The sequence below is a fragment of the Xenopus tropicalis genome, chromosome 3 (assembly GCF_000004195.4).
Source record: "Xenopus tropicalis strain Nigerian chromosome 3, UCB_Xtro_10.0, whole genome shotgun sequence".
NCBI lineage: Eukaryota > Metazoa > Chordata > Amphibia > Anura > Pipidae > Xenopus > Xenopus tropicalis.
Window position 1 is genome coordinate 144,276,467 of NC_030679.2, and position 27,904 is coordinate 144,304,370.

The 27,904-nt window shown below is 41.5% G+C and overlaps 3 protein-coding genes across 3 annotated transcripts; all 3 read left to right on the forward strand.

Annotated features, from left to right (window-relative positions):
• Positions 1–4,877: 4,877 nt before the first annotated feature.
• Positions 4,878–8,351, forward strand: sia3 (siamois homeodomain 3). Its single transcript, XM_002942163.5, has 3 exons — positions 4,878–5,216; positions 6,456–6,673; positions 7,324–8,351. Exons 1-3 carry the CDS (start codon positions 4,889–4,891, stop codon positions 7,519–7,521), a joined length of 744 nt encoding a protein of 247 aa, XP_002942209.2. The 5' UTR covers positions 4,878–4,888; the 3' UTR covers positions 7,522–8,351.
• A 9,384-nt stretch (positions 8,352–17,735) lies between these two features.
• sia1 (siamois homeodomain 1) lies at positions 17,736–19,985 on the forward strand. Its single transcript, NM_001097352.1, is given in 3 exon segments — positions 17,736–18,069; positions 18,276–18,493; positions 19,062–19,985. Coding segments are annotated over 3 exon segments (723 nt in total). The 5' UTR covers positions 17,736–17,744; the 3' UTR covers positions 19,242–19,985.
• A 4,196-nt stretch (positions 19,986–24,181) lies between these two features.
• On the forward strand, positions 24,182–25,970 carry LOC101734831 (homeobox protein siamois). The gene is made up of 3 exons (XM_004919072.4): positions 24,182–24,523; positions 24,634–24,851; positions 25,487–25,970. Exons 1-3 carry the CDS (start codon positions 24,220–24,222, stop codon positions 25,538–25,540), a joined length of 576 nt encoding a protein of 191 aa, XP_004919129.1. The 5' UTR covers positions 24,182–24,219; the 3' UTR covers positions 25,541–25,970.
• Positions 25,971–27,904: the final 1,934 nt, after the last annotated feature.

Sequence of the window (27,904 nt, forward strand, 5' to 3'; positions counted from 1 at the left end):
AGCCCAAACCAAGGGAAAATGTGTTGACTAGACTACAACAGTATTGGAAAGGCAGATACGGGCTGAAAAAGATAAAAACAATGGTAAAGAATAAGGGAAGGCGCCATTATTAAAGCAGATGAGAGCATAGGATGGAAGGAATAGGTTAGAATCCAATAAAAAATGGGTTCCTCAATAACGTGTTGGGCATTTTGGGCCTTTTTTAAATATTGTGTTTTCTGCCCACAATACACTTTGCTACCCCAGAGTTGCACCTGTTTCTGTAAAGGGGACACTCTCTGCTCTCTCTGAATGGACCACAAATAGTACCCGTCTCTCTGTATGTGGCACCATTTCTTTTCTCCCCCACATACAGTTTTCCTTCCTTCTCAGGCAAAGTTGCATGTAGCAAGCACTTCTTTACAGAGCCATTCCATTGCCCCATAATAGCACAGAGATTTTGTAATGAGGATGTTGTGAAATATGATGGAGACTAATCACTGAAAGAAATCCGACGTATCTACTGTACTGCAAAGAAGTATAGTGGGGTGACTGTTACCCCAATGTTTCTATATATCTGTAACCTTGTTATGGGCTAAGGGGGCCCAGCCTGAGGGGCAGTAAGGGGTGATTTGGGGTGAGTGCTTATTTGTGCCCTGGGTACCCCTGGAACTATAGCGGGGTGACTGTTACCCCAGTGTTTCTATATATCTGTAACCTTGTTATGGGCTAAGGGGGCCCAGCCTGAAGTACAGTTAGGGGGGGATTTGGGGTGAGTGCTTATTTGTGCCCTGTGTACCCCTGGAACTATAGCAGGGTGACTGTTACCCCAATGTTTCTATATATCTGTAACCTTGTTATGGGCTAAGGGGGCCCAGCCTGAAGGCCAGTTAGGGGGGGATTTGGGGTGAGTGCTTATTTGTGCCCTGGGTACCCCTGGAACTATAGCAGGGTGACTGTTACCCCAATGTTTCTATATATCTGTAACCTTGTTATGGGCTAAGGGGGCCCAGCCTGAAGGCCAGTTTTAGTGAGTGCCACCTACACATAGTTTACACAGAGTATAAGACGTAACCATAGCAGCACGTGTGCACTTCATATGTGGTTTTTACGTGCAGAGATGTTGCACTAACAGTTTCTAATTTGTAGAGGTTCATTTAGGGGGGTGCAAACAGGAACACATTTCCTGAAGCCCTTTAATTGCTGTACAGTTCCCATCAGCTAAAGGCTGTAATCATTAATTATTTCATTCCAGACTGCTTGCAAGTTACAGCACATGTTACAATAATGTCTTTACAAACTGGGAAATTGTGAAGTTGGTTTCCAACTGACACAGGGAGGTAACTGCTCCTAAGAGTCTACAGTCTTATCTAGTTTGTAATGACAACCACAAAGTAGATTCATTCTGAGGCTAGACTATGATCAATATAGTGAAAAAAGTGCCCCCTATTGTAACATATAGGGATATTATAAGCCCCCGAGGAGTTCCTTATAATATATAGTGAATAAAGTGCCCCCTATTGTAACATATAGGGATATTATAAGCCCCCGAGGAGTTCCTTATAATATATAGTGAATAAAGTGCCCCCTATTGTAACATATAGGGATATTATAAGCCCCCGAGGAGTTCCTTATAATATATAGTGAATAAAGTACCCCCTATTGTAACATATAGGGATATTATAAGCCCCCGAGGAGTTCCTTATAATATATAGTGAATAAAGTACCCCCTATTGTAACATATAGGGATATTATAAGCCCCCGAGGGGTTCCTTATAATATATAGTGAATAAAGTACCCCCTATTGTAACATATAGGGATATTATAACCCCCCGAGGAGTTCCTTATAATATATAGTGAATAAAGTGCCCCCTGTTGTAACATATAGGGATATTATAAGTCACCGAGGGGTTCCTTATAATATATAGTGAATAAAGTGCCCCCTGTTGTAACATATATGGATATTATAAGTCACAGAGGAGTACCATGGCCATATAAAGGAACAAGGCAGAAGGCCAAGTTCTTTTATACAGGTCATGGAATTCCGTGGTGACTTCTAATATCATCATATTTTACAACAGGGGGCACTTTATTTATTATAATATACAAGTTTTAATGAGTCATGTGACAGAAATGATATCACTGAGCTCCGATTATAACCGATGACATCACTAAGCACCGTTTATAAGGATATAATTTACAATTTGGTCCCATAGGGAAATGACTAAACTGTATATTATATTGTTATTAGGCATGATGGAGACAGTAGGACAAAATGGGGACAGGATTAAGACAATGCAAGCACCTATATGTGATAAATCACTTGGGGGCCTAGTGTTTCCTACTGATGGCTTCCCTTTAATCTTCTTAATCCCCATGATCCAAAACCCCTTGATGTAAGCAATTCTGTACTGCAGTTATGGATTGGGGCCAATTAGCAAATGCCAAGGCTTGGTGGCTTCATGTAGGCGTTAGGCCGGCTCTCTCACCTCACTCACTTTCCCACCTGCGGCCATTTTGTTATCTTTCATCTTATGTGTATTGCACTGACATCATTATACTGCTCAGTCCATTCATTAACTCCTAATAGCTCAATAGCCAGGGAGAATGTGGATATCATTGTCCCTTTATACTAAATAACTAAATAGTACCTGTGTATGTTTGGTTCATCAGTTAGGTAATAGCTTGTTTGGGGGAAAAACAGTCTAGTACAGGTACTGTTTTATTATTACAGAGAAAAGGGAATCATTTAACCATTAAATAAACCCAACAGGGCTGTTCTGCCCCCAATAAGGGGTAATTATATCTTAGTTGGGATCAAGTACAGGTACTGTTTTATTATTACAGAGAAAAGGGAATCATTTAACCATGAAATAAACCCAATAGGGCTGTTCTGCCCCAATAAGGGGTAATTATATCTTAGTTGGGATCAAGTACAGGTACTGTTTTATTATTACAGAGAAAAGGGAATCATTTAACCATGAAATAAACCCAATAGGGCTGTTCTGCCCCCAATAAGGGGTAATTATATCTTAGTTGGGATCAAGTACAGGTACTGTTTTATTATTACAGAGAAAAGGGAATCATTTAACCATTAAATAAACCCAATAGGGCTGTTCTGCCCCAATAAGGGGTAATTATATCTTAGTTGGGATCAAGTACAGGTACTGTTTTATTATTACAGAGAAAAGGGAATCATTTAACCATTAAATAAACCCAATAGGGCTGTTCTGCCCCCAATAAGGGGTAATTATATCTTAGTTGGGATCAAGTACAGGTACTGTTTTATTATTACAGAGAAAAGGGAATCATTTAACCATGAAATAAACCCAATAGGGCTGTTCTGCCCCCAATAAGGGGTAATTATATCTTAGTTGGGATCAAGTATAGGTACTGTTTTATTATTACAGAGAAAAGGGAATCATTTAACCATTAAATAAACCCAATAGGACTGTTCTGCCCCAATAAGGGGTAATTATATCTTAGTTGGGATCAAGTACAGGTACTGTTTTATTATTACAGAGAAAAGGGAATCATTTAAACATTAAATAAACCCAATAGGGCTGTTCTGCCCCAATAAGGGGTAATTATATCTTAGTTGGGATCAAGTACAGGTACTGTTTTATTATTACAGAGAAAAGGGAATCATTTAACCATGAAATAAACCCAATAGGGCTGTTCTGCCCCAATAAGGGGTAATTATATCTTAGTTGGGATCAAGTACAGGTACTGTTTTATTATTACAGAGAAAAGGGAATCATTTAACCATGAAATAAACCCAATAGGGCTGTTCTGCCCCAATAAGGGGTAATTATATCTTAGTTGGGATCAAGTACAGGTACTGTTTTATTATTACAGAGAAAAGGGAATCATTTAACCATGAAATAAACCCAATAGGACTGTTCTGCCCCAATAAGGGGTAATTATATCTTAGTTGGGATCAAGTACAGGTACTGTTTTATTATTACAGAGAAAAGGGAATAATTTAACCATGAAATAAACCCAATAGGGCTGTTCTGCCCCCAATAAGGGGTAATTATATCTTAGTTGGGATCAAGTACAGGTACTGTTTTATTATTACAGAGAAAAGGGAATCATTTAACCATGTATGGTAAAATATATTCATATTTTATTACATGTTTCATTACATTCTAATTTTATATCAGAAAGTAAATATATATTTCAATATAAAATGTAAATGGCAACTACCTCTGTGTTTGAATTTTGGGGAATGCTGTTTTTGTGTATTTGGAAGGGATGGTACCTAATAAATAATGCAATTCCATGCGTTTATACACATTTCTTGTATTCTATATCATTATGGTTTTCCTCTGTGTTTAATATGTATAAACAGAATAAATAGACAGTTTTGGTTGGATATTGGTATAAAGGGAAAGTACAGTTTCAGAAGGACATTTTGTAAAAGAATATAAATCCAATATACATCTATCCGTGTCTATGGTTAATATGTATAAACAGAATAAATCTCTTTTGGTCCCTTTGGTGTAAAGGGAAAGTGTCTCCAGAATTCCTGGTCAGATCAGGTGTCGATTTCTTGACAGGTTAAAGATCTGACATTTTATAGAAAGAATAGAATTATAAAATGCATCTTTGTATTAATGAGGTTTATTTGAAGTTCTTTGAAGTCTTTGAAGTTGGGTCAAACGTTAGACTTCCAGGTTAAATGACCTAACGCGTTGCTTTAGGTGACACTTGCCAAGGTGTGAGATGCCAAGTTGGGATCAAGGGCAATAGGTGTTACCTTCTCTGCAGAGTAACTTCAAAATGGGTCACCTTTGTTCTCTAACACCTGATATCTTGGACCCTCCTACTCTTCTTGGCTGGTATAAAATATCTGGGGGTATTTGGACTTCTCCACAATTTTCTGCAGAACTTGAGAAGGTCAGACATGGATTGTGACATTGAGCTAGAGCAGATCATAGGGACTGCACTGTCCCTAGAAGAGGACTATCCCGAATTCTCTCTTCCAAAAATGGATAAAGCAAATGTAAACACCATTCGTGGGTCTATAGATCTTCTTCCAGCCGCCCAAGTCCAAGTGCCGCTACAAAATACCTGGCAGCAGACTCTACTGGAACTTTACTCTGTATTGGGAATTCCTCAAGAAGTCAAGGTGGGCAGGACAATGCATAAGATTGTAAGGGACGATCAGTCAACATCGGCCTTGTCCCCTGGAATCAAAGATAAGCCAAGTGAGCGCTCCAGCTGCTTAAAACGTAAGTCTTACAGAACCTGAGTGTTTATCGTTTGGATAATGATATTGTGGGTTTTTCTTTGTTGTACACTTAGGCCTATATTTGTTTATATTGTATATATGTTTTTTTTTTCAAAACCCATCGGTTAATAGAGCTTCTCCAGCATTGTAATCTGTTTTTCCCATGGGGCTAGCCATATTCTTCATTTCCCAGGGTGCCACAGCCATGTGACCTGTGCTCTGATAAACTTCAGTCTCACTTTACTGCTGCACTGCAAGTTGGAGTGATATCCCCCCCCCTCACCCCCAGCAGCCGATCAGCAGAACAATGGGAAGGGAGCAAGATAGCAGCTCCCAGTAGGTATCAGAATAGCACTCAATAGTAAGAAATCCAAGTCCGGCTTGGGACTCCTCCAGTTACATGGGAGTAGGAGAAACAATAGGTTAGCTGAAAGCAGTTCTAATGTGTAGCGCTGGCTGAAAGCTCAGACTCAGGCACACTTTACTGCTGCGCTGCAAGTTGGAGTGATATCCCCCCCCTCACCCCCAGCAGCCAATCAGCAGAACAATGGGAAGGGAGCAAGATAGCAGCTCCCAGTAGGTATTAGAATAGCACTCAATAGTAAGAAATCCAAGTCTGGCTTGGGACTCCTCCAGTTACATGGGAGTAGGAGAAACAATAGGTTAGCTGAAAGTTCTAATGTGTAGCGCTGGCTCCTTCTGAAAGGTCAGACTCAGGCACACTTTACTGCTGCGCTGCAAGTTGGAGTGATATCCCCCCCCCCACCCCCAGCAGCCGATCAGCAGAACAATGGGAAGGGAGCAAGATAGCAGCTCCCAGTAGGTATCAGAATAGCACTCAATAGTAAGAAATCCAAGTCTGGCTTGGGACTCCTCCAGTTACATGGGAGTAGGAGAAACAATAGGTTAGCTGAAAGCAGTTCTAATGTGTAGCGCTGGCTCCTTCTGAAAGCTCAGACTCAGGCACACTTTACTGCTGCGCTGCAAGTTGGAGTGATATCCCCCCTCCCCCCCAGCAGCCAATCAGCAGAACAATGGGAAGGGAGCAAGATAGCAGCTCCCAGTAGGTATCAGAATAGCACTCAATAGTAAGAAATCCAAGTCTGGCTTGGGACTCCTCCAGTTACATGGGAGTAGGAGAAACTATGGGTTAGCTGGGAGCAGTTCTAATGTGTAGCGTATTGGTATACATAGACTATTACATGTTCTTCCTAACGTTTTGGTTTTCCTTTGACTCAAGGGCCTCTATGGGAAGAGGAAGAAAGAGTGTGTAAGAAAATGAAATCTGAGCCTGAAGACCTTCTGCCCACCTTGAGTGCCAGGTCAAGAAAGAGGACCATCTACACAAAGGAACAGACTGACTTCCTCCAAAATCAGTTTGATATTAACCCTTATCCGGACTTTGTTAGCCGGTGCCACATCGCTCAGTTGACTGGTGTCCCGGAGCCCAGGATACAGGTAACGGTTTCTCAATATTATCAAATAATGTTTTGTATTCTTATTCTTTTTGTGCCATAGTCATTTAGTCAAAGGATGCCTTACACTTTTCGTACCATAGACTTCTAGGTTCGTACTAAACTTTTTCCCCTTCCTCTATTATTTAATTTATAATTTTATATTTTATTTATATTATATTTATCTTTATAATTCTAATGACATAAGTATGATGACATTCAGTGTAGGGCATGTGTTCTTCATCAGGACCATGATCACTAGGTACTCCAGTCAGGCTCCCTGGGGCAGAGAATGGACCAAACAAACTCAATTCAATTTGATGTCTATGAAATGGGCGTGGCTTTTTGGGATTGGGAATGGGTGAGACTTGTGATGATCATGGACATTGTTTGGCTATAACAGGTTTTGACTGGGGTGAATCTGGGCTATGGCCATGTATGTGCTGGCCATTTTTATCATTGAAGTTCCATTCTTCTTGTTGGCAGGGTCCACTTTCTAGAGGGTTCCAGTAAACTTTGGGCTAATAATTGAAGAGCCCAGAGAGTTACTAACCTAATAGTATGGGACCCCATGATCACTGATGGCTAGCCTGTATGTAATAAACTTCTCATGTAATATTAGTTAATAACTTGTGCATGATGTTTCTTTCACAGGTCTGGTTTCAGAATAGAAGGGCAAGACATCTCTCCAAAATCCACAGATCCCAGGAACCCACTATACAGGAAGCATCAACTCTTACAGGAACCCAAAAGTTAATCAGCCATGTACATCAAAGCACAAATCCACGGAGCCCACGGAGTCAAGACCAATACCTCCCCGACATGGTAACCTGCATGGTAACTGAGCTGTAGGTTCATCAAGAGATGCATATCATGGAAACTGTCTTCTTGTTTTACCAAGAGCTGCAGATCATGGATATTAAATGGAAATTGCGTTCTAGGTTCAACAAGAGTGGTAGATCATGGACATAAAATGAAAACTGTGTTTGTGTTTAACAAAAGCTGCAGGTCATGGACATAAAATGGAAACTGTTTTCTAGGTTCATAAAGAGCTGCAGATCATGGGTATTAAATGGAAATTGCGTTCTAGGTTCAACAAGAACTGTAGATCATGGACATAAAATGAAAACTGTGTTTATCAAAAGCTGCAGGTCATGGACATAAAATGGAAACTGTTTTTTAGGTTCATCAAGAGCTGCAGATCATGGATATAAAATGGAAGCTGTGTTCTAGGTTTATCAAGAGCTACAGATCATGGACATAAAATGGAAACTGTTTTCTAGGTTCATCAAGAGCTGCGTAACAAGGACATAAAATGGAAACTATGTTCTAGATTCATCAAGAGCTGCATAACATGGATATAAAATGGAAGCTGTCTTCTAGGTTTATCAAGAGCTACAGATCATGAACATAAAAATGGAAACTATGTTCTAGATTCATCAAGAGCTGCATAACATGGATATAAAATGGAAGCTGTGTTCTAGGTTTATAAAGAGCTACAGATCATGGACATAAAATGGAAACTGTGTTCTAAATACACCAATCATGAGGATAAAAGTCAATTACCAGCATTTCCTACTCTGCAATACACTTTGATAATATGACAAAACTGCAGCGAAATGTTGTGCACAGAAATGTACATTTATTAATGATAGAACCAACAGAGAATGGACAATCTTTTAGATTTCTGACCTACTGAGCCTTTTTTCATTTACAAATTTGTACTTTTGAGAATGTCGTTCCAGGAAACATGGTTACATTTAACCTCTTCACAGGGTTTTGGCCGGAAACTTCTAAACCTCTGCAAAATGCAAATTTGTCTCACCTTAGGTCAGCAGTTCTTCAAAGGAAATTTACTCAGCAAATGTATTTAGCCCTTTTGTATAAACTGATAAAATACGACTCTCGAGGAAGCGAGGAAGGCAAAAATGATGACCGAGGGCATTTATAGCAAAATTACTAGTTGTTTGTTACCCTTCTGAGGAAATGCATTGGTGCTTGATAAGGTTTTGCATTGACTGATGAAGCTCAAATAGCAGATGATTATCTCCTAAGTGTGAAAAATAACATTTCCCTCTGATGAAGAAAACAACCAAAGTCATGGCTTGGCATGAAATCAAATTAGGAAATCAAAATGATTATTTTTTTACAATAAATTATGTAATTTATTATTGACTTTACCTTTGGCTCATGTGTGTTTATTTCTGAGAACGTTTTCTGCTTCATTACCTGGCTAGAGCAGGACAAAATGGCTGCGGTGGTACAAAATGGCTGCCAACTTCTGAAACTTCAGCTGATCAATTTCTTTCTATAAACAGAGACAATGGGATGGGTAGATAGATAGAACATTCTTATGCCCCAGAAGAGTACTGTGAATGTCACAGTGTCAGACTGGGCTTCCTAGAACCCCCCAAAGAGGAGAAGAGAAATATGGAACTCACATTGGGTGGTCTGTAGAATAAATGGTCTTGTTTTGGCCTACCAAGCCCTTGTAGATCAGTGAAGTTGACTTTTTTTGGGCCTACCAAGCCCTTTTAGATCAGGGAAGTTGACTTTTTTGGGCCTACCAGCCATTGTAGATCAGGGAAGTTGACTTTTTTGGCCTACCAAGCCCTTGTAGATCAGGGAAGTTGACTTTTTTGGCCTACCAAGCCCTTGTAGATCAGGGAAGTTGACTTTTTTTGGCCTATCAATCCCTTGTAGATCAGGGAAGTTGACTTTTTTTGCCGGAGAAACCACCTACCTTGACAGCCTACCTTGTTTTGGCCTTCCAAGCCCTTGTAGATCAGGGAGGTTGATTTTTTTTTGGCCTACCAAGCCCTTGTAGATCGGGGAAGTTGACTTCTTTTGGCCTACCAGCCCTTGTAGATCAGGGAAGTTGACTTTTTTTGCCAGAGAAACCACCTACCTTGACAGCCTACCTTGTTTTGGCCTTCCAAGCTTTTGTAGATCAGGGAGGTTGATTTTTTTTTGGCCTACCAAGCCCTTGTAGATCAGGGAAGTTGACTTTTTTGGCCTACCAAGCCCTTGTAGATTGAGGAAGTTGACATTTTTGGCCTACCAAGCCCTTGTAGATCAAGGCAGTTGACATTTTTGGCCTACCAAGCCCTTGTAGATCAGAGAAGTTGACTTTTTTTGCCGGAGAAACCACCAAGCCCTACCTTGACAGTCTACGTCATAGTTTGATTCTTCCATCCCTTTCGCCAGTTTAGTTGCACTTCTCTGCACTCTCTCCAGCTCTCTCTTAAGGACTGGAGTCCATAACTGCCCCCCATACTCAAGGCGAGGCCTAACCACAGACCTACAAAGAGGCAAAATTATTTTTTCATCCCTTGAGTTAATGCCTTTTTTATGCAATACAGGAAGGCAAACATTGCACTAAATACATATTAATATACACAATTACACTGATGAAGAGTCACATGCTGAGATACTGGAGGGAGGAGCTTACAATCTATGTGATAAATGTCTTATAAATTGTGCTATGAATAGGGGAACAGATATTATTAAACTTATTCTAAATACTAAGATAAAGGTAAACCTGTCCGTCTAAACAGTTATCCTTTTGCCTAGAGTTGCCACTTTTGCCGGCTTGTCTCTCTGGGCAGGGGGCTGGTGTTGATGTCAAAGGGGGCGGGGAAGAGTAGCCAGTGACATTGTGGGGTTGGGGAAGGGTCGAGTCAGGGGCATAACTGGGAGGGGGCTATGACACACCAATTGCCAATTGGGTGAATATCGCATAAATCTCGATTTGTTAGGAAAACCGGGCAGGCAGTTCTGACCTGGGCAGCCATTCCGAAAACTGGCTTTGTGGGTAAAAACCAGATAGATGGCAACACTATTTCCTGATGAAGGGAGGGAGTGCCCCCCTGAAACGTTGATTCTTAATAAATGGGGTAAGCTCCCCAGTTGAATTTTGATTGAGTGCAGTCTCTATTTCTGCTTATTTTCAACCCTACTTTTGCCCCATTCTGTGGCTAAATAAATAGCAATGCACCCAGGGAAAATGAAACAAATTACAGTAGACTCCGTTAAGAATTAAATTGAGGGAATTATGGCCATAAAAAAAGATGTCCAGTATCTAAACAGGTTCCCACAAGAAGTTCCTTCAGATCTGGGAGCTATGGCTTATATATAGATATGGGGCAGATTGCCCTATTTCTCTTCTCTCACTGTAAAACTGGGCCTCAAAGGAGAACCTCTAGCCCCCCAATGCATATTTCATAGCATCTCAAGCCTCCTACAAACAGGGGGCAGAGGTTGTGACTGCACCCAGGCCCCCCCCTTACCCATGGGGCACAAAGGTGGCAGTGCAGTGGTAACCAGGCATTAATCAGTAGGGAATGGTGGGTAGTTCCTAGGGGGGGATGTTGGGTAGTTCCTAGGGGGGCTTGGTGGCATTGGGGGGCTTGGGTATGAATGTCTATTTTTACTACTGCATCAAATAATACAGGAATCCCTAACAATGTAGGACTCACATAACAACATTCACTCCAGCCATAGAACATGGCATGAATTCCACTTGTGGCACCCCATTCAGTGCCATAGCAACGGCTACATACCCTCTGGCAATCTTCTCCCAGCCCCTATGCCACTATAACCATGAACAAAAACAATAATGATATTTTCTGCACTTCCGTCTATACATACTGTCAAAAATGATGCAGCCCTGGGTTTTCCCCCGCTTACCTGATGTATTGGGGGCATGCTACTGGTGCCCCCTGCTGGCCAGTTGTGCTATTGCACTTTCCCTTAGTGAAGTAAAGTCATACTGGCACCGTTTTTCTATATAAATTTTGTTTAATCTCAATAATAATAATAATCCCCTATACCAGTAGGTAAAACTACCCAACCGGACTAAACTGTGGCCGATTTGTTTTACAGTGCATTGGTAAAATACATAAACAAAGGGTAAAGGATAAATAAAGAGGCCCCTATTTTCCAACAAACCTTTAACATAATCTTTGGTTAAGGTTTAGATATAAAGAGGTGAGGATGAGATCCTGTTACATGGAGGCTGGAAGATGAATGCTGTTATCTCATTGGCCACAATGCTCTGCCACTGGGGCAGTAAAAGAGAAAGAGAGGCTGGAGAGAATGATGCCAACATGGGGTCTCCGGGGGACTCCCCCTTTCTCTCTCTCTCCCTCCCTCTGTTTCTTTTATCATTGAGTTGTTTCAAGTCCCCTACACCTTCCCTCTTTACTTTACCTTTCTGTGCCTTGAGTCGGCTTCTCTCTTCTCATTTCCCCCCCTTCTCCCTCTTCTTGTAGTCACTCTCCTGCCCAAGGCCATGTTAAGGTACCAGCAGGCCCTGGGCAAAATGTCACTGGTGGGCCCCCAGTGCCCCAAGACATTGGTGATAGAATAAGCCTCAATGAAGTTCAATACAGTAAGGCAGTCAGTGAAGGAATGCTCTACTGCAGTAGAATGATTCCCAGGTGTGCCGCCATGGACCAACTGCCCCGGGAGCAGATAAACAACAACATGGTGATGCCAAAGACAAAAGGGAAATACATTACCGTAGAGCTCTTCCAAATGATTGGGGTCTGCCATCTTCTGCCAAAATGTATCCCAGATGAAAGCTGTTCTAGTGGGTCCTTGTGGGACCTACAGAGGACAAATTACCCTTTTGCCCATTAATCAAAACGTCCCTGCTCCTGCCCAACGTTATTCAGATCTTTCTTTTTCCATATTGCTACCGTGCCGATTGATCAGATCCATGACTCCCAAAATATTCATGCACGTGCTCAACAATGTATAGTGTATAAATGTGGTTATAATGATGGAATTGGACACAACATTGGCCTAAAGATGGTTGTCTTAAGTCTGTACTTAGGGGTTCATCATAGTAGAGCGTGCAGTGGAGGCAGAGGTTGAGGGTGGAGAAGTGTGGGGTAAATTACAGGTAGGCTAGTGGGGTCCCAGCCTCGGGCACCATATAACTTGGCCTGTGTGGGTAGAAATACAGGTAGGCTAGTGGGGTCCCAGCCTCGGGCACCATATAACTTGGCCTGTGTGGGTAGAAATACAGGTGGGCTAGTGGGGTCCCAGCCTTTGCCACCATATAACTTGGCCTGTGTGGGGTGAAATACAGGTGGGCTAGTGGGGTCCCAGCCTCGGGCACCATATAACTTGGCCTGTGTGGGTAGAAATACAGGTGGGCTAGTGGGGTCCCAGCCTTTGCCACCATATAACTTGGCCTGTGTGGGGTGAAATACAGGTGGGCTTGTGGGGTCCCAGCCTTGGGCACCATATAACTTGGCCTGTGTGGGGTGAAATACAGGTGGGCTAGTGGGGTCCCAGCCTCGGGCACCATATAACTTGGCCTGTGTGGGGTGAAATACAGGTGGGCTAGTGGGGTCCCAGCCTCGGGCACCATATAACTTGGCCTGTGTGGGGTGAAATACAGGTGGGCTAGTGGGGTCCCAGCCTTGGGCACCATATAACTTGGCCTGTGTGGGGTGAAATACAGGTGGGCTTGTGGGGTCCCAGCCTTGGGCACCATATAACTTGGCCTGTGTGGGGTGAAATACAGGTGGGCTAGTGGGGTCCCAGCCTCGGGCACCATATAACTTGGCCTGTGTGGGGTGAAATACAGGTGGGCTAGTGGGGTCCCAGCCTCGGGCACCATATAACTTGGCCTGTGTGGGGTGAAATACAGGTGGGCTAGTGGGGTCCCAGCCTCGGGCACCATATAACTTGGCCTGTGTGGGGTGAAATACAGGTGGGCTAGTGGGGTCCCAGCCTTGGGCACCATATAACTTGGCCTGTGTGGGGTGAAATACAGGTGGGCTAGTGGGGTCCCAGCCTCGGGCACCATATAACTTGGCCTGTGTGGGGTGAAATACAGGTGGGCTAGTGGGGTCCCAGCCTCGGGCACCATATAACTTGGCCTGTGTGGGGTGAAATACAGGTGGGCTAGTGGGGTCCCAGCCTCGGGCACCATATAACTTGGCCTGTGTGGGGTGAAATACAGGTGGGCTTGTGGGGTCCCAGCCTTGGGCACCATATAACTTGGCCTGTGTGGGGTGAAATACAGGTGGGCTTGTGGGGTCCCAGCCTCGGGCACCATATAACTTGGCCTGTGTGGGGTGAAATACAGGTGGGCTAGTGGGGTCCCAGCCTTGGGCACCATATAACTTGGCCTGTGTGGGGTGAAATACAGGTGGGCTTGTGGGGTCCCAGCCTCGGGCACCATATAACTTGGCCTGTGTGGGGTGAAATACAGGTGGGCTTGTGGGGTCCCAGCCTCGGGCACCATATAACTTGGCCTGTGTGGGGTGAAATACAGGTGGGCTAGTGGGGTCCCAGCCTCGGGCACCATATAACTTGGCCTGTGTGGGGTGAAATACAGGTGGGCTAGTGGGGTCCCAGCCTCGGGCACCATATAACTTGGCCTGTGTGGGGTGAAATACAGGTGGGCTAGTGGGGTCCCAGCCTCGGGCACCATATAACTTGGCCTGTGTGGGGTGAAATACAGGTGGGCTAGTGGGGTCCCAGCCTTTGCCACCATATAACTTGGCCTGTGTGGGGTGAAATACAGGTGGGCTAGTGGGGTCCCAGCCTTTGCCACCATATAACTTGGCCTGTGTGGGGTGAAATACAGGTGGGCTAGTGGGGTCCCAGCCTCGGGCACCATATAACTTGGCCTGTGTGGGGTGAAATACAGGTGGGCTAGTGGGGTCCCAGCCTCGGGCACCATATAACTTGGCCTGTGTGGGGTGAAATACAGGTGGGCTAGTGGGGTCCCAGCCTTGGGCACCATATAACTTGGCCTGTGTGGGGTGAAATACAGGTGGGCTAGTGGGGTCCCAGCCTCGGGCACCATATAACTTGGCCTGTGTGGGGTGAAATACAGGTGGGCTAGTGGGGTCCCAGCCTCGGGCACCATATAACTTGGCCTGTGTGGGGTGAAATACAGGTGGGCTAGTGGGGTCCCAGCCTCGGGCACCATATAACTTGGCCTGTGTGGGGTGAAATACAGGTGGGCTTGTGGGGTCCCAGCCTTGGGCACCATATAACTTGGCCTGTGTGGGGTGAAATACAGGTGGGCTTGTGGGGTCCCAGCCTCGGGCACCATATAACTTGGCCTGTGTGGGGTGAAATACAGGTGGGCTAGTGGGGTCCCAGCCTTGGGCACCATATAACTTGGCCTGTGTGGGGTGAAATACAGGTGGGCTTGTGGGGTCCCAGCCTCGGGCACCATATAACTTGGCCTGTGTGGGGTGAAATACAGGTGGGCTTGTGGGGTCCCAGCCTCGGGCACCATATAACTTGGCCTGTGTGGGGTGAAATACAGGTGGGCTAGTGGGGTCCCAGCCTCGGGCACCATATAACTTGGCCTGTGTGGGGTGAAATACAGGTGGGCTAGTGGGGTCCCAGCCTCGGGCACCATATAACTTGGCCTGTGTGGGGTGAAATACAGGTGGGCTAGTGGGGTCCCAGCCTCGGGCACCATATAACTTGGCCTGTGTGGGGTGAAATACAGGTGGGCTAGTGGGGTCCCAGCCTTTGCCACCATATAACTTGGCCTGTGTGGGGTGAAATACAGGTGGGCTTGTGGGGTCCCAGCCTCGGGCACCATATAACTTGGCCTGTGTGGGGTGAAATACAGGTGGGCTTGTGGGGTCCCAGCCTTGGGCACCATATAACTTGGCCTGTGTGGGGTGAAATACAGGTGGGCTTGTGGGGTCCCAGCCTTGGGCACCATATAACTTGGCCTGTGTGGGGTGAAATACAGGTGGGCTTGTGGGGTCCCAGCCTCGGGCACCATATAACTTGGCCTGGCTCCGCATCACAACATTTGATAGCCCCCATCATCCCTTGAGGTTAATCTGTACAGCAATTTCTTCCTGTAGAAAATAATCCCTTGTAAGGGAAGCCATATTAGGTGTGCTTAGCGACAGCCCCAATTTGGGGGGGAATAGGGGGGCTGAGCAATAATAACTCTGTGTAGAATTCCTATAAAAAGTAATGAAAAGAGGGGCAGGATTTGTTCAATGAAGAACAGGACGGGGCGGGGCCTTTTCATGTTTCCTTTGTTCTTACTACTTTGTATTGGGCTTTATTAATAGGGATGTATGGTGCCTTCTGTCTGATGAACCCAACTCCCTTATGGGTGGGTTTTAATTTCTCTTTTTATTTCAATGACAGTAAATGATAAGGAAATTGATATTTTGGTTGATAAAGTGACTATCGGTATCATTGCCAGGCAGTTTCTGTACATTCCCAATATCCAGCGGATACACAGAACCAGGGCTGGCCCAGTCATGTGTATTAGGGAACAAAGGGCGCCCCCTCTTTGAAGTCTCTTTGAAGAAATCTAACACTTGTGCCCCTTTCTCTTTCTTAGACACTCGGCCCATTTCTCTATTTCATCTTCATCCCAAGCTGAAAAGGTGTCATGGCGGGAGATATAATAATGTCCGTTCTGTAATTTATGATATATTTATTTAATACTAATAACTTTATATTTCTTCTTATGTAACTGGATCCCATAATGATCAATTCATTAAACAGAAAGCATGGTTGTGTTGGGCCGAATAAGGAATGAAAAGAAAACAGTAATAATAAAACAGTACCTGTACTTGATCCCAACTAAGATATAATTACCCCTTATTGGGGCAGAACAGCCCTATTGGGTTTATTTAATGGTTAAATGATTCCCTTTTCTCTGTAATAATAAAACAGTACCTGTACTTGATCCCAACTAAGATATAATTACCCCTTATTGGGGCAGAACAGCCCTATTGGGTTTATTTAATGGTTAAATGATTCCCTTTTCTCTGTAATAATAAAACAGTACCTGTACTTGATCCCAACTAAGATATAATTACCCCTTATTGGGGCAGAACAGCCCTATTGGGTTTATTTCATGGTTAAATGATTCCCTTTTCTCTGTAATAATAAAACAGTACCTGTACTTGATCCCAACTAAGATATAATTACCCCTTATTGGGGCAGAACAGCCCTATTGGGTTTATTTAATGGTTAAATGATTCCCTTTTCTCTGTAATAATAAAACAGTACCTGTACTTGATCCCAACTAAGATATAATTACCCCTTATTGGGGGCAGAACAGCCCTATTGGGTTTATTTAATGGTTAAATGATTCCCTTTTCTCTGTAATAATAAAACAGTACCTGTACTTGATCCCAACTAAGATATAATTACCCCTTATTGGGGCAGAACAGCCCTATTGGGTTTATTTAATGGTTAAATGATTCCCTTTTCTCTGTAATAATAAAACAGTACCTGTACTTGATCCCAACTAAGATATAATTACCCCTTATTGGGGGCAGAACAGCCATTTTGCCGATCATGTTGATACCATGGTCCGACTCAAGTTGCTCCTCCCCTTCTTTCTTCTTCCTTCAGTATTTCTCCTATGGACATCCACATTCCAATACATGCCATTGTTATATCCTATTCCTTCTGTTAACATTTTAAAAATGATTAAAAAAAGAAAAGTAACAATGATCCCATTTTGAAAAATATGTCAGCATGTCACATGATTATTTTCTACACATTTGATAGGATAGATGTAATAGAATGAAATATAATGAAGTATAATGAATATAATGTAATATAATGAAGCACAAGGGACATAGGGAACCTATTATAAAAGAGAGAAGTTTCCATACAGTATCAGGTACATAGGAATAGGGGTTGAAAGAATAAATAATACAAGTCCAGTTCTCTTTGAAGTCTCACCAGATTCTCACCCAGCCCTACATATCATTTCCATAATAAAACCTAGGCGGTTCTGCTGCCCAGTAAGGTGTCATATGGGAGAGATCTCTGGGCAAGATCAAGGGAACCAGGTGTCAGCCTCTATAGAGAATCATCAAAGGGCTTCTCTTTGTGCCCCCAAATCACATCTTTGGCCTAGCCCCATGTTTGTAGGGTGCAATGGGGCACCAAGACGAACTTAAAAGCCACAGAACATCAAAGTATTGAATTTTATTTCTCCAAAACACATGTTGGACACACCCTCTGGCCCCTGTTGGTATAAGGTTCTCCCAGGACCAGGTGGATCAACATTTTCCAAAGAGAATCAGTGAGAGACAGACATGACCTGTGAGGCTGAAATGGAGCAGATTGTCTCCACTGCGCTGACTCTGCAAGAGGACTACATCAAATTCACCCCAAGGAACCCCACCATGGCCTGCCACACTGAAATCATTGGGGTATTTCATGATATTCACCCCACTGTGGAGAAAAACAAGGAAGCCCACCGGGATAAATTGGTTCTACAAGAGACTCTGGTGGAACTCTACTCCGTCTTGGGAATTCCACAGGAGCCCCAGGTCGGCAAAACCATGAAGTTTGAAGAACCAGAACAACATAGAGGATCAGCTAGGTTTGACCCCCTAGTCAACAGCCTGCAGTTGAAAAGTAAGTATTGTGCCCTAATGTATAACCCTGAATGCCCCTTGTCCCTCAAACAATCGATTTTATCTAGTAAAGCAAATATCCATATTCGATTATTGTATCTACTCATTGTTCCTCACTCCCAGGAGATCTAGATTTGCCCTAATAACTAGTAGAACCATCTGCCTAGTCTTTATTTTGGTATTTCATGGCAATTGTATCCATTCTAGGGCCTTTATACGAGGAGGAACGGAGGGAATGTAAGAGGCCGCTGGTTCAGGCAGATGAGGCCGTGGCAGCCCCCAGTGCCAGATCCAGGAGGAGAACCATTTACTCCAAGGAGCAAACCCACTTCCTTCAGAATCAATTTGACCTCAACCCTTATCCGGACTTTGTCAACAGATGCCGCATTGCCAAGATAACCGCCATTCCTGAGCCCCGGATACAGGTAACCACTTCATCTAAAGGCGCCTAACATTTGGCCCAGTGATTTTTACCTTTCCTTTTTCTTTAATAGAGGTCTAGGTATTACTATAAGTCATAGAACAGTCAAGGTTACTTGCTCAGCACAAAATGCCAACAATAGAATGTCTGGTATAACTATAGTATTGTGTAACTGTAGTGTTAATATTAAATACATAAGTAATTATTTACATGTCTTTGGCTTTTCTTTGGGGTTAGTTAGCAACATGGCCAATATTTACCTTGGTTTTGTTAGTCCTATTGGGTTTATTTAATGGTTAAATGATTCCCTTTTCTCTGTAATAATAAAACAGTACCTGTACTTGATCCCAACTAAGATATAATTACCCCTTATTGGGGCAGAACAGCCCTATTGGGTTTATTTAATGGTTAAATGATTCCCTTTTCTCTGTAATAATAAAACAGTACCTGTACTTGATCCCAACTAAGATATAATTACCCCTTATTGGGGGCAGAACAGCCCTATTGGGTTTATTTCATTCACCGTTTGTATTGTTTAGGTGCATCTATTGATGGTTCTTGTGCTTTTCCAGGTTTGGTTCCAGAACAGAAGAGCCAGACACCTCCCAAGAGCGGCCACGTCCCTGTCCCCCCAGGAAAGGAAACCCCCGGGTTCTGTAGGGCCCAGATCTTCCCTGTGCAGAGAAGCCCAACACCCAGAAGCTTGGAGTGAAGTTCTGATCCCATTGGACTCACAGCCCCACCCAAACTGACTTCTACAATCAACTCAATGGCTTTTGTACTTCAATGGACTTTTATTATGGGGGGGTTTCTTATAAATAACATTACTGGCTGCCGATTGGTGCATATGTTACAGGGGATGCTGACATTTATTTTCTATATTTTAGTATTTTATTTATTTTAATATCTTATAGTAATAGACCCCGTTATTTATAGACATTATATTCTGTTCATTCTGTGCTTCATTATTATCTAAAGTTGTATTATTTATGGTTTTTTTAATTATTTGCCTTCTGCTTCTGCCACTTTCCAGCTTTCAAATGGGGGTCGCTGACCCCGGCAGCCAAACCCTATTGCTCTGTGAGGCTCCAGTTTTATTGTTATTGTTACTTTTTATACCTTTATTTTTCAACTTAGGCCCTTTCCTGTTTATATATCGGCCTCTCGTGCAAACCACTCCCTGGTTGCTAAGGTAATTTGCTTCCTAGCAACCAGATAGCAGCTGAAACTCCATTCACTGAATAAAAAGTGAAATAACTAAAACACTACAAATAATAAAAACTAGTCAGATATTCACTTTCACACAGCAGACTGTTGCCAGTTGATTGGTTGCTATGGGTTACTAGACTTCCATATATTTTAGATTTTTTTCTGTATCCACACAGGGCATTGCTTGAAACTGCAGATGTGGCACAATTATGTATTTAGCAATACAAGAAGATTAATATATAGTTGGACGTTTGGTTTTCAATAAAGATGAGATGTTATTTATAAAACCAGGTGGCAGTTGTACTGAATTATTTGATTAAAATTGAGTCTATGGGAGACAGACTTTCCATAATTCGGAGCTTTCTGGATAACGGGTTTCCGATAAGGGGTCCCATACCTGAAAAGGGAATAATTTAACCATGAAATAAACCCAATAGGGCTGTTCTGCCCCAATAAGGGGTAATTATATCTTAGTTGGGATCAAGTACAGGTACTGTTTTATTATTACAGAGAAAAGGGAATCATTTAACCATTAAATAAACCCAATAGGGCTGTTCTGCCCCAATAAGGGGTAATTATATCTTAGTTGGGATCAAGTACAGGTACTGTTTTATTATTACAGAGAAAAGGGAATCATTTAACCATGAAATAAACCCAATAGGGCTGTTCTGCCCCAATAAGGGGTAATTATATCTTAGTTGGGATCAAGTACAGGTACTGTTTTATTATTACAGAGAAAAGGGAATCATTTAACCATGAAATAAACCCAATAGGGCTGTTCTGCCCCAATAAGGGGTAATTATATCTTAGTTGGGATCAAGTACAGGTACTGTTTTATTATTACAGAGAAAAGGGAATCATTTAACCATGAAATAAACCCAATAGGGCTGTTCTGCCCCAATAAGGGGTAATTATATCTTAGTTGGGATCAAGTACAGGTACTGTTTTATTATTACAGAGAAAAGGGAATCATTTAACCATTAAATAAACCCAATAGGGCTGTTCTGCCCCCAATAAGGGGTAATTAAATCTTAGTTGGGATCAAGTACAGGTACTGTTTTATTATGGTTCATTCAAGAATATTTTACCGTAAGAATTTTATCAAAGATTCTCCTGCCCACTTTACCGTTCCTTATATTTACTATGTAAATTCCATGAACAAAATATAAATGCTCAAATATAAGTATTTCACAACCTAGACCATGTTTTTTCAGGGATTTTCCTCATTAAATCAAAGCAATTATCTTCTTTCTTTTATTTTAGTAATACCATAGAATTTATAATGCAGAGAAATAGGAATAGAGATGTGGATTGTGGGTTCCTTTCCACCCCCGGTCTCAGATCTTTACAATATCGTATTTACCAAGTCTGCAGGAAAGTGTATTGGGGTAAAGAGAATCCCCCTTTGATCTATGTAAAAAGAGGAGGTGACACCTTGGTCTCCCTTGATCTTACCCAGAAATACCTACCTGCAAGGCTGCCCCCTGGGGGCCCAGTGCAGCTGTAATGACTGGAGGCCCCTTACATAACCATACAAAATATACATTTTGGGGACCCCAACAATAATGGGGCCACTAACAGCTGTACAACTGCCACCCCTGATGGCTGCCTTGCCTACCCCCATTGCACTCTAACTTGGCCGAGCCAGAATCTTACGGGGTTATATATCACTTTTCTAGTTAGTGAATTTGAGTTTGTTTTTCTAAATTGAATAAACTCACATATCGAATGGTCACTTATTCATTAACAAGGAAGACAAAAGCAAATTAGACAGGATTAAGATGGGGTTTTTGCCTTCCTCTGGATCAACTGGCAGTTAGGCAGGTTATATATAGGCATTATGGTTGAACGTGATGGACGTATGTCTTTTTTCAACCTAACTTACTATGTTACTATGTTACTATGTATGTTACTGTGATTGCCATCTTGGAGTCAGGAAGGAATTCTTCCCCCCCTGGGGCAAATTAGAGAGGCTTCAGATGGGGTTTTCGCCTTCCTCTGGATCAACTGGCAGTTAGGCAGGTTATATATAGGCATTATGGTTGAACGTGATGGACGTGTGTCTTTTTTCAACCTAACTTACTATGTTACTATGTATGTTACTGTGATTGCCATCTTGGAGTCAGGAAGGAATTTTTTCCCCTCTGCGGCAAATTAGAGAGGCTTCAGATGGGATTTTCGCCTTCCTCTGGATCAACTGGCAGTTAGGCAGGTTATATATAGGCATTATGGTTGAACGTGATGGTTGTGTATCTTTTTTCAACCTAACTTACTATGTTACTATGTATGTTACTGTGATTGCCATCTTGGGGTCAGGAAGGAATTTTTTCCCCTCTGGGGCAAATTAGAGAGGCTTCAGATGGGGTTTTCGCCTTCCTCGGGATCAACTGGCAGTTAGGCAGGTTATATATAGGCATTAGGGTTGAATGTGATGGACGTATGTCTTTTTTCAACCTAACTTACTATGTTACTATGTTACTATGTTACTATGTATGTTACTGTGATTGCCATCTTGGAGTCAGGAAGGAATTGTTTCCCCTCTGGGGCAAATTAGAGAGGCTTCAGATGGGGTTTTCGCCTTCCTCGGGATCAACTGGCAGTTAGGCAGGTTATATATAGGCATTATGGTTGAACGTGATGGACTTGTGTCTTTTTTCAACCTAACTTACTATGTTACTATGTATGTTACTGTGATTGCCATCTTGGAGTCAGGAAGGAATTTTTTCCCCTCTGGGGCAAATTAGAGAGGCTTCAGATGGGGTTTTCGCCTTCCTTGGGATCAACTGGCAGTTAGGCAGGTTATATATAGGCATTATGGTTGAACTTGTGTCTTTTTTCAACCCAACTTACTATGTTACTATGTTACTATGAAGAGTTCTAAAAACTCAAAAAATTTGAGTTTGAGAATACAGCTTGACTTTGCCCATGACAACTCCCATTGACTTCTATAGAAACTCACAGCCTTTTACGTGGCAAATTTTTACATTCCAGTTTCTAGTTTTTTTGCACTTAATAAATACCAGATATTGGTGTTTTCAAACCAAAACACAAATTCGAAGGGAAACTATCCCCCCAGAATGAATACATAACCAACAGACAGTTTATATTATATTAAGTGGCCTATTAAAGAATCTCCCCAAACTGGAATATATATATCAGTAAATATTGCCCTTTTACATCTTTTCCCTTGAGCCGCCATTTAGTGATGGGCTGTGTGCTCCCTCAGAGATCAGCTGACAGGAAGTGATGCAGCTCTAACTGTAACAGGAAGTAGTGTGGGAACAAAAGGCAGAACTCTGCCCATTCATTGGCTGATGGGGCCTAGCATGTATGTGTGCCTTGGCTTGTTTGTGTGCCCTGTGACTCCTATGATCCCAGGGATCTCAGGGAGTTTATTATTATATATTATATATAAACACTTTCTGAAGAAAGGAAAACTGTAGTGGAAAGGAGAGGATCTGATTGGTGTAGAAAGGAAATTTACTGATTGGTTTAAAAGTTTAAATGATTTTGGTGCGGTATTAAGATCTGTATAGATGTGTATGTCGCTGATACACCAAAGCACTCAAGGAACGTTATTGCTTTTATTCAAAAAGTTCATATTTAACCCATTTTAATGTTTCTAATGACATTATTTATATTCTATTATCATTTCTATGTATTAATCCCTATTTAATATTCTACTATTAATAATACAGTATTATTATTCTATTATTATTTCTATGTATTTACCCCTATTTATTATTCTACTATTAATAATACAGTATTATTATTCTATTATCATTTCTATGTATTAACCCCTATTTAATACTCTACTATTAATAATACAGTATTATTATTCTATTATTATTTCTATGTATTAACCCCTATTTATTATTCTACTATTAATAATACAGTATTATTATTCTATTATCATTTCTATGTATTAACCCCTATTTAATACTCTACTATTATTAATACAGTATTATTATTCCATTATTATTTCTATGTATTAACCCCTATTTAATACTCTACTATTATTAATACAGTATTATTATTCCATTATTATTTCTATGTATTAACCCCTTTTTAATACTCTACTATTAATAATACAGTATTATTATTCTATTATTATTTCTATGTATTAACCCCTATTTAATATTGTACTATTTCAAACGCAGGACAGAATATATCAAAATATTGAAGCAATTAGGTTCTTTTCTGGCTGTTCCCTATGGTTCTAACTATGAATAACACCGGGGATACCAATGCAGATGATTTCCATCCTTTGAAGTCTTATAAGTTTCTTTTATCATTTCCATAATAACACAATAATGTAGATTGTGCACTCATATGAGGTGTGAAATGGGCAGTCTGGGTAAGATCAAGGAGCACAGGGTGTCACACTATTTGCAGAAACATCAAAGAGCCTCGCCTTGCCCTTTAATACACATTCTGGCCACACCCACTTTCCACTGGAGGTATAAACTAAGCCAGCTACTGTACCCAGCATTCTACCCAGAGGCACTTAGAGGCACAGACATGACTACTGACGCTGAGCTTGACCAAATTATCTACACAGCACTCACCCTGCAAGATGACTATCCCATGTTGGCTCCACCCCCGAGGAACCACAACCCAAGTGGGATGTTCCATGATCTTAATCCAACCCAGGAAAAGCTGCAGGAGGCTCTAATGGAACTTTATTCTGTCTTGGGATTCTCACAAGGGCCTCCGATGACCAGAACCTTGAGGAACGGTGGAGCAGAATCCAATACGGAGACGCCGTCTTCTGGGATCAGCACCAAGTATCAAGTCTACTACCAACCAACCAAAAGCTGTAAAAGTAAGTGTCCTTCCTTCCTATGTTTGTCATGCAGTAATTTATATATATAGTACATTCCCTTTACAGAATGCAATATATTAATAGTGATTTTCTTTCTTATTCTCCAACAGGACCATTGTACGAAGAGGAGCAAAGGGCAAGTAAGAAACCCAGAATCCAAATAGACGATCACCTACCGACTGCCAACACCAGATGTAGAAAGAGAACCATTTATTCCAAGGAACAAACCATCTTCCTCCACAATCAATTTGATCTCAACCCCTATCCGGACTTTGTGGGCCGATGTCACATTGCCAAGGTAACCGGAATCCCCGAGCCCCGGATACAGGTAACGTATTTCCCTTTATGTTATTCCTTCTATTAATTATGTATGAAATATTTCTATTATTATTATTATGTATCATAGCAAGTTATATTTAAACAGACAGTACCATTAAAATGATCTATTCCTACGTGAGTTGGTCTACAGCTCCTCTTCATGAAATATAATTCCAATCTCTAATGTGGTCTAATGCCCCCATACTATGAAACTACATCCCTTAGTAGCTTATTATTGAATTATTATTGGATCCCACACTCCAAAATTATACAGGAATATGAATAGGCTCCCCATTGGTGCAGGGAATGGTGGGAGATCTCTAGGAAGCAATGTAGATACAGTGTTGGACTGGCCCACCAGGATACCAGAAAAAGTCCTGGTGGGCCCAGGTGTCAGTGGGCCCTCCTGCTCCTGACCATTTGGCCTGTTTCATGGTCATTCCCTATTTCTGAATGGGAACAAAGGGGAGAAATAGAGGGAAGAATAGATGCTAGCATGTAAATAAAAGAGACTAGGAGAATAAAGAGGTTGGGTGAGGAATGGAGAGTGGGTCTAGGGTCTAAGGTTTTCTGGTGGCCCCTGGGTTCCCAGTCTGACACTGTGCAGATAAATACATCATACTAATTGTTATTGTTTTCAAACAGGTTTGGTTCCAGAACAGAAGAGCGAGGCATCTTCCAAGACCAACATGTTCCTAGGAACGGGCCGTCGTCAAAGCCATCGAGAAGAACCAGATCCAAAGAACCAAAAATGAGGTCCTCATACTCCAAATCAGCTTCAAGATGAATTCAATGTTGTTTAGATTCCAGAGATTTGTCATGGAAAACAAATATTGTCATGGAATCATTAACAGTCTCATAAATGTATGGGCAGTTGTCTGTATATCGACTAATTGATATATAATCAGTAATGCACAAAGTTATATAGGCCCAGAATGAAGGCTTTCTATCCCAAATCAAGCACTTTATTATATTGTACTGTATTGTATTCTATTGTATTGCCCACACTTATAGCAGTTATTGCTAGAACATATATTGTTATATTTACATCAAAATGAGCTATTGTGCCTTTTCCCTTAATATTTTGTAATATGCATTTGTTTTTTTTTAATAAAAAATATTATTTTGATTAGAATTTGTCTGATGTCTTTATGTTACAAATTCAGTCTGAGTTGAAGCAAAGGGGTAATTATATCTTAGTTGGGATCAAGTACAGGTACTGTTTTATTATTACAGAGAAAAGGGAATCATTTAACCATTAAATAAACCCAATAGGGCTGTTCTGCCCCCAATAAGGGGTAATTATATCTCAGTTGGGATCAAGTACAGGTACTGTTTTATTATTACAGAGAAAAGGGAATTATTTAACCATTAAATAAACCCAATAGGGCTGTTCTGCCCCAATAAGGGGTAATTATATCTTAGTTGGGATCAAGTACAGGTACTGTTTTATTATTACAGAGAAAAGGGAATCATTTAACCATGAAATAAACCCAATAGGGCTGTTCTGCCCCCAATAAGGGGTAATTATATCTTAGTTGGGATCAAGTACAGGTACTGTTTTATTATTACAGAGAAAAGGGAATCATTTAACCATGAAATAAACCCAATAGGGCTGTTCTGCCCCAATAAGGGGTAATTATATCTTAGTTGGGATCAAGTACAGGTACTGTTTTATTATTACAGAGAAAAGGGAATCATTTAACCATTAAATAAACCCAATAGGGCTGTTCTGCCCCCAATAAGGGGTAATTATATCTTAGTTGGGATCAAGTACAGGTACTGTTTTATTATTACAGAGAAAAGGGAATCATTTAACCATTAAATAAACCCAATAGGGCTGTTCTGCCCCAATAAGGGGTAATTATATCTTAGTTGGGATCAAGTACAGGTACTGTTTTATTATTACAGAGAAAAGGGAATCATTTAACCATGAAATAAACCCAATAGGGCTGTTCTGCCCCAATAAGGGGTAATTATATCTTAGTTGGGATCAAGTACAGGTACTGTTTTATTATTACAGAGAAAAGGGAATCATTTAACCATGAAATAAACCCAATAGGGCTGTTCTGCCTCCAATAAATATATATATATATATATATAGAGTTTGAAAACTCAGTAGGCCAATGTATGAAATTGGGGCACAAACTTACTCCACTTGACCTAATGAAATGCACATATATGGGGGGAGCGTACTGACAGTAAATGCTAATAACTATAAACCTTTGAAGTTCCAGCAGTTTCTAGACAATCTGTATGTGATTTGCTTAATACCAATATGCAGAAAGGCTCTCGGATCCGGTTTAATATGGAAAGGGCAGCTGGGTAGGATCAAAGGGCACCCATGGGTGGAACCCCCCTTTTCAGAGACATCAAAGGACATATCTTTGTCCACTAAAGTGCACTTTGGACACACCCACCTCTCCTCATAGAAATAATATCTCACCCATAGAGATATGAGACAAACACATGACTTCTGATATTTAATGGTGAAGACACACAGAGCTACTAGTAGCAGCTACTTGTCACAGCTACTAAAACAGACAATGATATTTTACTGATAATTGTCTCTACATGTGTTTTAGCAGAGGCAATTCTCAGTATTGTCTATGGCAGGGGATTTTCTGGGGTTTAGTAGCCGTGACAAGTAGCTGCTACTAAGTAGCTCAGTGTGTCTTCACCCTAATTGAGGGCAAATGAAAGGCTACTACATGACTTTACAATGTCTTTAAGAAGTTATAATATTTACATTTTGCACTCATAGAGGCCAAGGTATCAACATTCTGATTTTAATGGTTTTGGAGGTTTTTGAAACCACGAAAAACATAATTTTCACTGAAACCACAAATGCCGAGTGATTTAGTAAAACAGACTTTTATATTAAACAAAAAAGCACAAATGAAAAATCCTGCAAAACCCACATTTGCGTCAGAATTTCTTACAAACAAAAAAAACCTCTAAATTAAATAAAGTTTGTTGCTAGTGGTGAGCAAATTTTTTCGCCAGGCATGGATTCACAGCGTATTTCTGCATTCCGCCATTGGCAAGTTGTTTTGCGAAACT